The following is a 14,886-nucleotide window of genomic DNA, read 5'->3' on the forward strand; positions in this document are numbered from 1 at the left end:
ACATTGTTCCGTAGACATAACACACTTTACAATAAATGTCTTTAGTTTTTAATTTTGTACGAGCAAAAACTGTATTATAGACCGCACCTCAGAGCTGGGGAGATATTCAATTGCGGCGCACTTTTCCATCTTAAATATTGCAACAATTGGCAGTGCAAAGAAACTTCTGCTACTATGACTCCAACAATAGGCAGCAAACCAACATATAATGGGTAAGGTAATCAAATTCACAAAAACCCTGCCGATAAAATAAACAAGTATATACATTTAATTTACAAAAGTAATAAATATTTAAAGTATTAAAGGAGAGGAACTTGAACACCCTGATGTCTCTCATGACGCCAATGTGTAAATGACAGCCAACACGCTGACTAGGGTTGCTGCAGCGAGGGATGTGCGGACAGCTCCGTTGCATCCGTCAGAGAAACACTGGCAAACTACCTCCGTGTGGTCATCATTGCTGTTGAAGTAACAGTCCCCTTTGGTGTGTCTTTCCCATCCGCACTTACGAATCACTCGAACCATCTCTCGCTCAAAAACTACAACAAGAGGATCATGTTTATGTAAAATATATCAACCAGACTATATCTTTCTATCCCCCGTTGATAAAATTTAGGTGGTTTTAGGGAAAGAAATCTATCCCCTACATGTCTTGATCCTACCATTAAAACATAGCTCAACAGTTGAGATTTGTCAAAACGTCAATCAGCTGCAACAAAAAAGTGGTATTATACCTGCTGCCTAATTCTACCTGAAGGTACTGGGTGAGATGTTTACCCTAGTACATTAAAATAAATTATTGTAGATTACTGCATGCAAAAAGGATATCTAAATATTTATTTGTAAGGAAAATTTTCTTAGTCTCCAGGTTTGCTGCAACAGGATTATTGAGTGTTTATAATTGAGGTGAAAATTTACCTCTGCTTGCAAGCACCAAGTAATTCCAAACTGGATCTTTGTCTTATTTTTCTTGAGTGTATTACGGACCAGGTTTTTTTTAAAGTGTACATCTTAGGTCATTGTATCAGGAAAATCCATTCTTTAATGTTAAGTGTGATCTTGTGTAGATATTTCCCACCTCTAGGTTCTGGCCCAGAGGTTTTTCCACATTAGAGGAGGCGGGATCACTCATATAAAATCCATTGGTGATTGGCGGGATTTGAACCTAAGACCTCAGTGACTGAAGTCCCACGCTCTACCGCTTAGACCAACCTGCTCTCCCTTCCTGGTGTGGATTAATCCACACCAGGAAGGGAGGTAAAAACATTCAAGGAAGTAAAAACATTAATTTTACTAACTGTTTTGTACGATCTTGCGACAGAAGGGCTTTGCTCCCTTGTACTCTCCATACTCTATGCAAGGCTTGTAGTGGGGACTGGCGGTGTTGTTAGCTTGAAGGTTCGGACAGTCTGGGTCGAGACCTGAGTTGCACTGGAAGCAGAAGATCGGCTGACCGTCCGAGTCTTCCAGGATGTTATCCTGACTTCTCGTTCCAGCTAAAACAAAAAACAAAAACAAAAATAATTGAGTTGATTCATGTATGGTGTTTTTGTGATTGTGCATTTCAAATTGTCCGTCGTAATTTTGTTAATGGGGTTTTCTTACAGTATTTTATGACATGAATAAAAAAAGTTTATAAAAGAAAAGTGTCTGAAAAAGGAAAAAAAATTGTGACTGTATGCAAAAATGCAGCAGTTCAGGTGGTGGTTTGGAGGATAAAACTTTTTGGTAAGAGGATGTATGAAAAGAGCAAACTAGGCTTCACACAAACTAGTTAGCTATCGTTACTGGATGATTATCATGGAACTTTCAGATTTAGAGTGCAAAACACTGTGTAAGAAATGTAAATTTATTCATTCATTTATTTATTTATTACTCTTGACAATTTTTACATTGTATAGCATATAATAGTTATTCTAATATTTATAGTTACATAGAGGTTATTTAAAAAAATTACACTTTAAATTAAAGTTAACTTTTAACAAATAAATCACTACATTCATAAAATAAAAATAAGAGGAGCAACATTTACCCGGCTTTCATTGATCATTGGGCTTTTAATAAATGGTCCTGAATAATAAAACGGTCTTAGTCAGTAACAAGCTACACAGAACACAACACATAATGCATCACACTCATCCTTCACTCATATTTGGGTTAAAATACACACATAGGTGGCGTCCCTATCTCAAATGAATATGAATACCTACACTACTACAACCAAGTTGGTAAACTAATAATGGGCAGAATTTGAGAGAAATTTTTACTTTCTCCCCCTAAACATTATATCGAGAAAGTATTGGTTGCGTAAAAATTTTCGAGTTTGAGTTTTGAGTGGATACATCCGTTTTGGGTCCCCCTGAACTCAAAAAAGTGGTTTTCGAAGTGATGTCTGTGATTGTGTGTGGATGTGTACAGAGCTACAGACCACACCTGTCATCCGATTTTGATGAAATTTGGTACGTAGGTTATAATCCATTATTTCTCCTGACGTTTTTTTTTTCATTTTTTCAAAATTTTTATTTTTAATGGTGATTTCCCATAAAAAACCATAAAATAACGGAAAACTAGGATTTTTCTCAAAAACGGCCTGAACGATTTTGATAAATATTTTACCTACGACCGTTTTTTAAAGTAGCCATTTCAGTCCAGTTCTTAGAATTGAAAAGTTTCACTTTACAGCTGTTTACTTTCATATCCGCATAGTTTCATTTCATATCCGCATAGTTTTCTCATATCCACACAGGTAACGGACCAATGAGGTTCAAGTATTGAGAGAAAAGAAATAAAATTGTAATGCTTCGAACGTCAACTAATCAGCTGATCAGCTGATCAGTTGACCAATTTAATTGTTGATCCGACTAGTTCATGTTGATACTCGCATATTCTTAATTAAGTTGGTGGAAGTCCAAAAATAAATGAAATATTTGCCGAATTGTACCTGATACAATATTATTTATGGCAAGAATGCTGCTAGCAATGTAATATTTAACGAAGTTTAACATACACGTAATTACAGGAAATCGGCTGATTATTCAACAAGTCGTTGCATCAGTTTCAGTGGCAATGACAATACACGAAAACATAACCTCTCTAAAAAGTTATCATTAGTGATTGTTAGTAATTAAATCCAGATTGATAGTAATTAAAAAACGGTCGTAGGTAAAGTAGTGTACGCAACTCGCGTTAATAGTCTTTACGACACTCGTAGAAGTTTTTAAGGCACTCGCCAAGGCTCGTGCCTTAAATTTTCTACTCGTGTCGTAAAGACTCACTTAACGCAATCGTTGCGTAAACTACTATAGTGTGTTAAAGTCCTTTAAATTCTGAACAAAATGGTACAAATTCCATTTCCGTAAAAAGTACCAATCAAACGTTATTGTAACTAATGTTATTTCCTATAAAACCCCATAAAATAACAAAATATCGGATTTTAGGAAAAAAGCCGGTTTTGATTCAAATTAATGTATCATGGTCCTTATAACTCTAAACAAAAATAGTACAAACCCCCATTGCTGTAACAATTATAATTCAAAAGTTATTGCAGCTTTTATGATTTATCCCTATAGAACATCATATAGTTACTCCCACCGCTTACCCATGATAAAGGCTGTTTACTTATGGGTGAAAGTATGTGTCAGTTTGCTGATACTGTTTATTAAATTTGTCTTTGGTATGAGTGATATAGGCCTAATGCTTTACAGCCAAACCTACCTTTGTAAATAGTATGATAATGCAGGCCTTGTAAAGTAAAACTAATGTTCCCACCAATTTAGTTGGGTTTTTGGATGTCAGTTACTTTATTTAAACTGCTTCCTTAAATTATTTAAGTAATAACTTAAATTGCTGGATTATGTCTACAACAAACTCAGTACCAGAAAACATTATGATGGACTTTGGGATCCTAAACACAACCTTTAGGAATTTGAAAAACAGCATTTTTTCATTTAAAAAAATTTTTTTTAATGGTGATTTTCTATACAAACCCATAAAAAAACGGAAAACTAGGATTTTCTCGAAAACGGCCCGAACGATTTTGATAAATATTTAGTAGGCCTATGTTAAAGTCCTTTCAATTCTGAACAAAATGTCAAGGCTTTACCAATGAAGTTCTACATAAATCTGTCAATAATGGACATTAATTTGTTCTGTTAATTTGTTATTCACCCACAACATTGTCTTGTCTGCATTTTTTTAAAGAATGCAATCCAACCCCTTTAATTATTACTATCTAGTTCAAACTTTTGTTAGATAACATCATTTATTTATAGCACAATATAAAATTGCACCTAGGTCCGGGTAACCTAGAAATCTATGATCAATGTATGAGTAAATAATTATTATTGGACAATAATTAAAACACATAGAACTATTATCATCAAGCAATCATTGTTTAGGATATAATATCAACAAAGTTACAATCTAACAGATGGCAGTGGTATTAAAAGCGGAAGTTTCCAGTAAAGTGAAAAATACTTGCTGCCAACGTAACAAGCATAAATAATCTCTTCAAAATCAATCAATACAAACAAGTACTGTTAAAATATTATAGACAGACAAGACAAAATTAATAGGACTTTACAAAAGATTGTATTTATTTGTACTGTTTACAAAAACCATAATAATCGATAAAACATATGTTAGTTAAACTGTATAAAGAAGGCAGGCATAGATTAGACATAGATTATTACATTCTAATAATCTATGTCTAATCTATGCCTGCCTTCTTTATACAGTTTAACTAACATATGTTTTATCGATTATTATGGTTTTTGTAAACAGTCCAAATAAATACAATCTTTTGTAAAGTCCTATTAATTTTGTCTTGTCTGTCTATAATATTTTAACATTGGTGCCGAAACCCGACTTATAAATCATGTCAAAAAATATGTCAATCCGAAAGTCAGTGAGAGAGAAACACCCTCCAAATAGATATTCCCCAGAAAATGCAAATGACAAGAATGATGAACCCAAAGAAGGAGATAGTCAATCTCTAAAACCACCTTCTAAGTCAAAAACCAAATCTTCAACTTCCAGCAAGCGCCGGTTAGTTCAACTGCAACTAGAAGAAATAGAAGAAATAAACAGGCTTGAGAAAATACACGAAGAAAGGGAGTTGCAACGGCTGAAAGAATTTGAAGAAAAGGAGATGGAGCGACAGAGACAAGAGATGGAGCAACAAAGGCAAAGAGAGGAGAGGGCAATGGAACGACAACGTCAAGCTGAAGCAAGAGAACTAGAACGACAGAAGCGTCTGCTGAGAGTAAGGACCGAACTTGAGTCTGCTTCGGTCTTGGGAAGTAGTCAGTCCGCCTCAGTCTTGGGCAGTCGTCATTTGGAATTGGAAGATAATGAAGACCCTGACAAGGTAAGCTTCAATATTGATACTGTTGAGGAGGACTCTAATGTCAAAGTCAATAGGTGGCTGAATGAGGAACCGTCAGTTCCTTTGACATCGTCAGCCATCGTGTCTACGGCTATTGATAAACTAGCAGACTCCTTTTCAAAAGCTATCAATTCATCTAACCCCAACCAACCTGTCTCATGCCGACAGCGTCTTCCATCCTTCAGCGGGAAACCGGACGAATGGCCCATGTTCTATTCCTGTTACAATAAGACTAAACACCTTTTTAATGACGATGAAAACCTTGACAGAATAAGAAATTGTCTGGAGGGAGATGCCTTTAAAATGGTAAAACCTCTATTTATATCAGGTAAAAATTTGAGTACAGTAATGAAAACTTTACAAATGCGTTTTGGACGTCCAGAGTTTATAGTCGAGTCAATGTTGAAGAAGGCGCGCATGCTCCAACCAGTCAAGGAGGATGACGCTGTCAGCCTTATTGAGTTTTCAACAACTCTTTTAAACCTGACCTCTACCGCAGAGTCGTTGGATTTGGAAATGTACCTAATAAATCCTCTCTTGTTGAATGAACTTTTAAGTAAGCTCCCCTATACCCTGAAGTACAGGTGGGCTGAACATGTATTCGAAAACTAAGTGAAGATGAGGCAAGTATTTTAAATGATCATATTTATTATCTACCTCATTTCGGAGTTGTGAACCCCAATAAGCCCAACAAATTAAGATTGGTCTTTGATGCAGCTGCAAAGTCGAACGGTGTATCATTTAATGACGCTCTTCTTAGTGGACCTGACCTTTTGAATCCATTACCAGCTGTTCTCGTAAAATTTCGTCTGGGAAAATTTGCTGTCGCTGGTGATATTAAGGAAATGTTCCATCAGGTACGCATAAGGAAAGAAGATGTAGATTCACAGAGATTTTTGTGGAGGCAAAACACGAATGATCCTCCAGATACGTATGTAATGGAGGTGATGACATTTGGGTCGACCTGTTCTCCAAGCACTGCTTTATATGTAGTGAACGAAAATGCCAAACGTTTCTCATCCATCTACCCTGAAGCTTCTAAATCAATTCTCACTAAGGAATACATGGATGATTTATTAGACTCTGTCAATTCTGAGGAAGAAGCAAAGACTCGAGTGAAAGAAATAATGGAAATTCACAAATCAGGTGGATTTCAAATGTGCAATTGGTTATCAAACTCCAAAGATGTTTTATCTGGAATTCCTGAAGAACTGAAATCAAATTCAACTAAGCAATTAAAGCATGATAGCAATCTTCCCACTGAACGAGTTCTCGGAATGTGGTGGGATTCAGAAAGCGACAATTTCGTATTTCATCGCAATGCAGAAAAATTGCAAAAAATGGAATCAAGTTATCCAACTAAACGTGAGGTTTTGAAGGCTGCGATGTCTAACTTTGATCCTTTGGGACTAGTCACCCCTACTACAATCAAAGGTCGAATATTAGTGCAAGAGATTTGGAGAACAAAAACAACATGGGATGAAGTACTAACAACAGTACTTACTAAGAAATGGCAAGAATGGTTGGAAGAAGTTAAACAACTAGAATATTTTACCATTCCGAGATGCTATTTCAAAACCCTTATGATAAATGAGGTTGAGCTTCATGTCTTTGTCGATGCAAGTGAAGAAGCGTACTCCGCTGTTGGATATCTAAGACATAAGAATACTAACGAGAATACTGGATACAACACTATGTTGGTTATGTCGAGAGCAAAGGTGGCTCCTCTAAAACCAACTACCATACCAAGACTGGAACTACAAGCTGCTGTCCTTGGATGTAGGCTTGTTAAAACAATTATACACGACCTAGACATCAACTTCGTCCGAAAAATATTTTGGTCAGATTCTGTTACGGTGTTACATTGGATAAAATCTGATCCGAGAAGCTTTAAACAATTTGTTTCTAACCGACTTGTGGAAATACTTGAAGTTTCACAAGCTGATGAATGGAAGTGGGTACCATCAAAAAATAACCCTGCTGATGTCGCTACGAGAAGCAACCAGAAATTCACTACAAGTAATCATGAATTTTGGACTTATGGCCCCGAGTTTCTAAAATACGACTCAAGTCATTGGCCTCAGCAACCGACAACCTTGCAAACAAAAAACAGCGAAGAGGTGAAACAAAAGTTCGTTGGGTTACTCAACGAAGACAAAGAAGACGTTATCAATATTGAGAGATTTTCTTCCTGGAATAAGGTAACACGAGTAACTGCGTGGGTTCTGAGATACATTGGTATATTGCAATCCAGGATCAAAAGAAATGACAAAGACAGACTGAAGAAGAACTCTAACCCCAGATTGATACTGGAACTTCAACCAGAAGAAATTCTTAAGGCTGAACACATCTTAGTGTTGAATTCCCAAGACAAAACTTTTAAAGAAGAAAAGACCTTATTAAGAAATAGCAAGTCACTACCGAAGTCAAGTAAAATATTCACATTGGATCCTTTCGTTGACGAGAAAGACCTCATCAGGATGTCTACAAGAATACGAAATTCTCCTGAAATCAGTACTGAACGAAGATATCCAATTATTTTAGATGGAAAATGTCAAGTAGCAAGACTTATTGTGAAGGAACTTCCATGAAAAATGCTTCCACCAAGGAATAGAAACCGTAATGAACATGACAAGAGAACGGTTTTGGATACTTAATCTTCGCACAACAGTGAAGAAAGTGCAAAGAAGCTGTATGCGTTGTAGGATTGACAACGCCAAACCAAGTCCACCTCAAATGGCACCCCTGCCAATGTCACGAGTAGTCAAGGCACAGTATCCTTTCTTTTACACTGGTGTTGACTATTTTGGCCCAATTGAAGTAACTGTTGGCCGAAGACATGAAAAGCGATACGGTGTAATATTTACATGCCTTTCTACACGAGCAATTCATCTCGAAGTGGCTCATTCGTTAAGTACGGAGAGTTGCGTTATGGCAATTCAAAGGTTCATAAGTCGGAAACCTTGCCCTTCTGAGATGTTTTCTGACAATGGTACGAATTTTGTAGGAACAGACAATGAACTTCGAAATGCTGTTAAGTCTTTAAACAACGCCCAGATTTAACGGACAGTCGTAAAGAGTGGGATTAAATGGAATTTCATTCCTCCCCGTGCGCCACACATGGGGGGATGTTGGGAGAGACTGATAAGGTCAGTAAAAACAGCATTGAAAAGTGTCATGCGATCCCAGTACCCGAAAGATGAAGAACTGCAGACGTTTTTGACTCGCGTGGAGTTTATTATTAACTCACGTCCACTCACACACTTATCAATTGACCCGTTGGACCCTGAGCCGATCACACCAAACCACTTTCTACGCGAAGCCTACAAAATAAATATTGATGAAGATAAACTATGTAAGAAACAACTAGCCCGCGTAAGAACACTTTTGGATAGTTTTTGGAAGCGATGGGTCCAAGAATACCTGCCCTGTTTGTCAAGACGTTGTAAGTGGCACAAACTAATGGAACCGCCTCAAATAGGGGACTTGGCTATAATAGTAGAAGAAGACAATCAAAGGAATTCATGGCCTCTTGGAAGAATATCAGCCATTTACCCCGGTAAAGATGGCGTTATACGAGTTGTGGACATCAAAACAACCAAAGGTACATTCCGGCGCCCTCTTACCAAGGTCGCAGTTCTTGGGGGGGAGAGAATGTAATAATCTATGTCTAATCTATGCCTGCCTTCTTTATACAGTTTAACTAACATATGTTTTATCGATTATTATGGTTTTTGTAAACAGTCAAAAATACACATCTTTTGTGAAGTCCTAATAGTCTTTTATCTTGTCTGTCTATAATATTTTAACAAGTACTATACAGGGTGTTTCGAAACTCTCTCCCAAAACTCCGTGAGCATGTTCCTAAGGTAAAAACAAACCAAAAATATCATATAAACATATGTCCTATCTCGCTTTGTTATCCGTCTGTCGGTGTGTATGTTTTTTTACACAACTTACCGTAACTTTGGAACCACTTGAGGTACTAACTTTAAACTTGGTACGTGTATAACGACTAATAGGAACTATTCTTTTGCATCAAGTTTCTACTTTGTATAATTTCAAAGTGGTGGCCATTTTAATTTTTCAAAGTTTAATAACTCAAAAACCATAGGATTTATAAAAAGGTTACAAACGACAAAAGGGATGGAAATTTAATTCACTTTAAAGAACTGTACAATGTTTATAGGGTCATAACACAAATTACGGAGACAAATTAAATTTTCCGGAGTTAAAACAAACAATGTGGGCAAATTCAATAAATTAGCAGGTATTACCTTTAAAAATGTTCTCCAATTTTTGTGTTATGACCCTATACAAATTGTACATTTCTGTAAAGGGGTGACCACTAATGTAGTTTTATGATACACAGAACAAGTTTGAAGTTGGCACCTTAAGTCGATTCAAAGTAATGGGAAGTTATTAAAAAAATACATACACACTGACAGACGGAAAACGAAGCGTAGGGCATTATGTTGCCTTTATATGATATTTTTGGTTTGTTTTGAACTAAGGAACATGCCGACGGAGTTTCAGGAGCAAGTTTTGAAACACCCTGTATGTATAAAACACAAATGGCACGTATGAATACAAGAAGTGGTTGGTTTATAAATCCAAAGATTTTTTAAGTGAAAGAGTAAAATTTTATTTAAAGTTTAATTTAATTTATCATTCATAGCTTTTTTACTTTCTCCCCCTATACCATAGTATATGGAGAAAGTATTGTTTTCGTCAAAATTTTTGAGTTTGAGTTTTGAGTGGATGTATTCGTTTTGGGTCCCCCTGGACCCAAAAAAGTGGTTTTCGAAGTGATGTCTGTGTGTGTGTGTGAGTGTGTGTGTCTGTGTGTCTGGATGTGTACAGAGCTAGAGACTACACCTGTGGTCCGATTTCGATGAAATTTGGAATGCATGTTCTAATCCATGGTATCTCGAGGCGTTTTTTTCAGTTTTTTGAAATTTTGATTTTTAATGAGGATTTTCCCATAAAAACCCATAAAAAACCGGAAAAATCGGATTTTCTCAAAAATGGCCCGAACGATTTTGATAAAAACTTAGTATGTTGTAGCCCTTTAAATTCTGAACAAAATGGTACAAATCCCATTTCTGTAAAAATTACGGTTCAAAAGTTATTGTAAATTATGTTATTTTCCCATAAAAAAAACCCCATAAAATAACGAAAAATAGGGTTTTGGACAAAAATCCGGTTTTTACTTAACATAGTATGTTATGGTCCTTACAATTTTTATAGTTTTTTTTAATTTTTTTTAATTTTTAATTTTAATGGGGATTTGCCCATAAAACCCCATAAAATAACGGAAAAATCGGATTTTCCCAAAATTGGCTCCAACAATTTTGATAAAAATTTAGTATGTTATAGTCCTTTAAATTCTGAACAAAATTTTTCAAATCCCATTTCCGTATATTTACTCTCACCGCTTACACACGATGAAGGCTGTTGACAAACTTATGGGAGAAAGTATGTGTCAGAGTGCTGATACCGTTTATTTATATTATACGTCTTGTCGATACATATTTTCAATACTTAATGACTTTTGAAAGGGTTGATTCTCAACGCAGTTAACATTCTTGTCACTGTAATTAGATATGCTATGCTTTATGATAAATAATCACTTGTGTTTAGGTAAAATAATGATACTGGTACATGGTTAGAACCGTTCCATTGAAAATGCAATTTACAATAGGCATTTATCAATAATTTTTCAAACCAACTTTGCGTTCATCTCCAGACATCAAAACAAAGATTTCGTTAAAACACCACAGAAGTATGGCCTTGAAAAAGAACTTTCGTCGTGCACACTCTCTCTCTCCATCTTTCAGCTATGGAGATAAAGGAGTAGACTAATAGAAGTTATCCACAGTCAATTTCATAGTTCATGTATTATAAAAACCTGATATTTTAAAAGAAATTTAATATTTCTTATTACACAATAAATTAACGAAACAATAACACTGATATTGCTAACCTGGAAGCAGTGCTAGAAGGAGTACGACCGTAGTAGTTAGAAGTGGGTACATTTCTGGAACGATTTTGTGATTTTCTCGTTGCTAGGGCAAGATAAGCGAACTGAAACAGTACACAAACATTGATTACACTTATTAGATAATGATATCCAGTAAAATCTGCTAAAAAGCAGTTTAATATCCGTAAGAATAATCAATGATATTATCCCCACTTTCTCATCATTATTAAATTCATTCTTAGGAGCATTAAAAACACAAGTTGAAGATCAACACTGTAAATTTGTATACATTTGTGACATCATAAAAGTACTTTGATTTGGGGACTTGTCTCAATCCTGAAAAGGCCTTTTTTCAAATTTTTTCGCAAAATTTCGTCTTGGTAAAAATTACTGGTAGGTATACCTACTGTACTTATTAATAATGTTTCATGTAAATATCTTTACAATTATATGCCATTTCAATGTGATGGTTGACAAACTGTAAATAATAGTCTACAGTAACAGGACGCTAACAAAGAACCTTAAATCTAGCAATTTGTTTTAATGTGCCAATTTTGAGCTTCAAGTCCAATATATTACAAAACGTAATGTTGTGTATGATAAACTATGAAATATGGTGTAAGAAAAACAATTTTAAGGTCCGTAATGATTTTTTTTCTTTCACATACACTTAAATACATTTAAATTAACCAGATTTTTATTGTTAAAATTATTGCAGTTTCGTTGTTATTATGAAATTATGTTTCTTTATCCAAACGATGAAAAGATCCGCATGAGTTTGATTAATCCGTTGGCCTAAACTTTACACCTTTATTGATTAACCCTACGTACAATAACAAATTAATTAAATACTCTATTCGGTGTTCAGATAAAGTTGAAATCTCATATATTTTACTTTTCAATCAAACGAATGTATTTCGGTTTAAGGTACAGAAACAGTCTAGCCAACGATGTTATTTGACTTATTCATTGATCGCTGGCATTCCAAAACTCTTTTTTTTTTAACTAATCAACTCAATAGATTAATAGGAAATATACATGATCTGAGAATTCAAAGCAATATTTTGCTTTCCAAAAGTAAACAAATTGACACGAATTGAAATTTTAATGCAAAACGCTAGTTAATTCAAACACACATTTTAAGGTTATTTCAATTAGGTTATACCAAAATAGTCAAAGGTTATACCATGGATAAAACATACTTTTTGTTTTGCTTAGTCTATGGTTATACAATGCAATAGTATTACGTAGAATTACTGTTTCTTAAAAAGTCCGTTTGATAGTAGTTTTTAATAAGTTTAATCGTTTTAAGAAATAAAATCCCTAAACAAACATGGCGTGGTATTGGTTATGGTATTCCGTAGCAAAGATCTATATGCTATCTTGGAGTGAGGAAAATGTCTTAAACCACAGCCACCTCTAATAAAACACACAAACGACGAATAAGGAACCATGTCAATAATAATACAAGTGTTTTGAGTCTGAATAGTAATTAATCAAAAGTATGTAAGACACACAATAACCCACACGTACTGTTAGTATTATTTATTTAGTTTATTGTTGACATTATCTTTCATTGATAACAAGGGCCAAGACAGTGAGTAGTTAGTGGAACTAGACTGTGATCTGATTCAAAGGTCACGAAATCTGACTTTAAGTTAGTTTATACTGGTTTGAAGTTAATTTTGAAAAGATCTCAGTGATTTGAAGGATTACAAATCCCAGTTTCCCTAAGAAAGAAGTCTTAGTTACTGTCAATAGCTCAAAAACCATAAATGCAAAACTGAACAGTTTCTGTAATTTAAGTGTGAAAAACTCTGAGTTTTTTATGATTAACATAATGACGATTTAACATAGCTCACTTTTCCTTCGTGTAAACTCATTACTCGGATATCTCATCGTAAACAATATTAAAATGCATAGGGGTTTGCTGATGTATGGGTTAATTTGTCTGATAAGGCTTTGACCTACTGGTCCATTTTGACAAGATAACACACAAATTTGGAACAGATGGAATCTAATTAATATTAATAAATTACTAGGCGGTGGTTTAGGTAGTGATTAAAAGAGCAGAAAAGCCTAGCAAAAGTAATTGATTTGTTTCAAATTTTCACTTACAAATGGTCAACAGAAAAACTTATCTGACTAGTCAATATTATGTGTTTAATAGTACAAGAAATCAATCACTGAAGTCAAATGTTGCATTGAGACAGTTATACCTAAAATATTATGAAAGATTTTTAAAGAATCCTGTTAAATTCAGATTATTTTTTTTTAATATTTTGCAAATTGTCACTATTACCATAAACAAGATTTCCCGTACCTATTCTTGACATACCCTTTTCAAACTAGGAATATCAAACTTTACTACAACTTTTGTGTCACGATCAAAGAAATTTCAATAGGTTAAAATAAAAAAAAACGCACACAAGTAGAACCTGTATCATTTATGTATGTAGTAAGCAGCTTGTAAAATAAATACGTTTATGACAAAATTGCTTATGACGTCACCTCGTATGGATTTCATATTCAAAATTATCTCCCAATGGTCGAATTTGTATGTATAAATTGTATTCAGTCTATAAAATTAATTAAACAAATTAGACTGTTTGTATATTTTTAATATCAGTAGATTAGCATATATTTATGATTATGCTAGTTAAAGAATTAACTCAATGCATTCATAACGATTGCGAAATAGGGATTTTTACTGAGTTTATCTTGGTTTAGAACATAACCCACTTAAGTAAATCATTACCTATTTTTTTACAAAATTGCCCTCTGAAGGTCCAGAAGATAACGCAAAACTTACCCCAAATACAGTATATATATTTATTTCTCTTCAAAAATTCCTGAACACTACAAAACCTGTTGAAACATCAAAAGCACAAGTGTTCTGCAATAAATAGTATCGGGCCCAGAACGTAACCCTGCGGCACCCCGAGTTCTTACCACTTACCTCTCGCTCAGTGTCCAGTGGTTGTACAAAGATGGAGGGCTACTGAGTATTTTGACGATGGTGGACGTTGGTCAGTGATAATGTGTCCGGTTAACACAGGATCCAACCAGTCAGACACCTTCATGACCCTGTGGTAGTGAACTCGCAGTCAGCTGTGATAACGTTCAAACAATTGTCAATGACAGATTTAATAGAATGGAGGAAATATTTTAAATTTTTTTATGATTTGAGGGTAAAAAATTAGAAAACCCTATTTTCACCTCATAAAACCCCACATTATTATAATTATCAGTATTAATATAGTTGTAGATGCCCCCTATGTGTGTATTTTAACCCAAATATGAGTGAAGGGAGTGTAGAATGGAGTTAGATGGTCTGTGTAGCTGTGCAACTTGACTATCAGCTGTTTCATTAGTCACGATCAATTTATTTAAAGCCCAATAATCAGGGACAGCTGGGGTCCAATTTTGATCCATCAAAAAGCTACTGACTTTTCTCAGGATCGATCCGGCAACTTTTTGAATGTTAGGCGAGCAATATAAACACTCAACTACCCAG

The 14,886-nt window shown here is 34.9% G+C and overlaps 1 protein-coding gene across 1 annotated transcript; it reads right to left on the minus strand.

The window, feature by feature from the left end:
• Positions 1-245: 245 nt before the first annotated feature.
• Positions 246-14,417, minus strand: LOC128990276 (uncharacterized). The gene is made up of 4 exons (XM_054412595.1): positions 14,329-14,417; positions 11,373-11,473; positions 1,299-1,496; positions 246-539 (listed from the first exon to the last, which is right to left on the minus strand). Exons 2-4 carry the CDS (start codon positions 11,422-11,424, stop codon positions 334-336), a joined length of 456 nt encoding a protein of 151 aa, XP_054268570.1. The 5' UTR covers positions 11,425-11,473; positions 14,329-14,417; the 3' UTR covers positions 246-333.
• Positions 14,418-14,886: the final 469 nt, after the last annotated feature.

The sequence above is a fragment of the Macrosteles quadrilineatus genome, unplaced genomic scaffold (genome assembly GCF_028750875.1).
Source record: "Macrosteles quadrilineatus isolate MER2022 unplaced genomic scaffold, UCM_ALF_1.0 Scaffold_3__2_contigs__length_128488019, whole genome shotgun sequence".
NCBI lineage: Eukaryota > Metazoa > Arthropoda > Insecta > Hemiptera > Cicadellidae > Macrosteles > Macrosteles quadrilineatus.

What these genes read in the sequence shown, in the direction of transcription:
- LOC128990276 (XM_054412595.1), bottom strand. Translation starts at nt 11,424, where the DNA reads ATGTACCCACTTCTAACTACTACGGTCGTACTCCTTCTAGCACTGCTT. An exon ending in CCTTCTAGCACTGCTTCCAG is followed by an intron (nt 1,497 to 11,372) that starts GTTAGCAATATC and finishes TTTTTGTTTTAG; the next exon opens with CTGGAACGAGAAGTCAGGAT. An exon ending in TCGCAAGATCGTACAAAACA is followed by an intron (nt 540 to 1,298) that starts GTTAGTAAAATT and finishes CTCTTGTTGTAG; the next exon opens with TTTTTGAGCGAGAGATGGTT.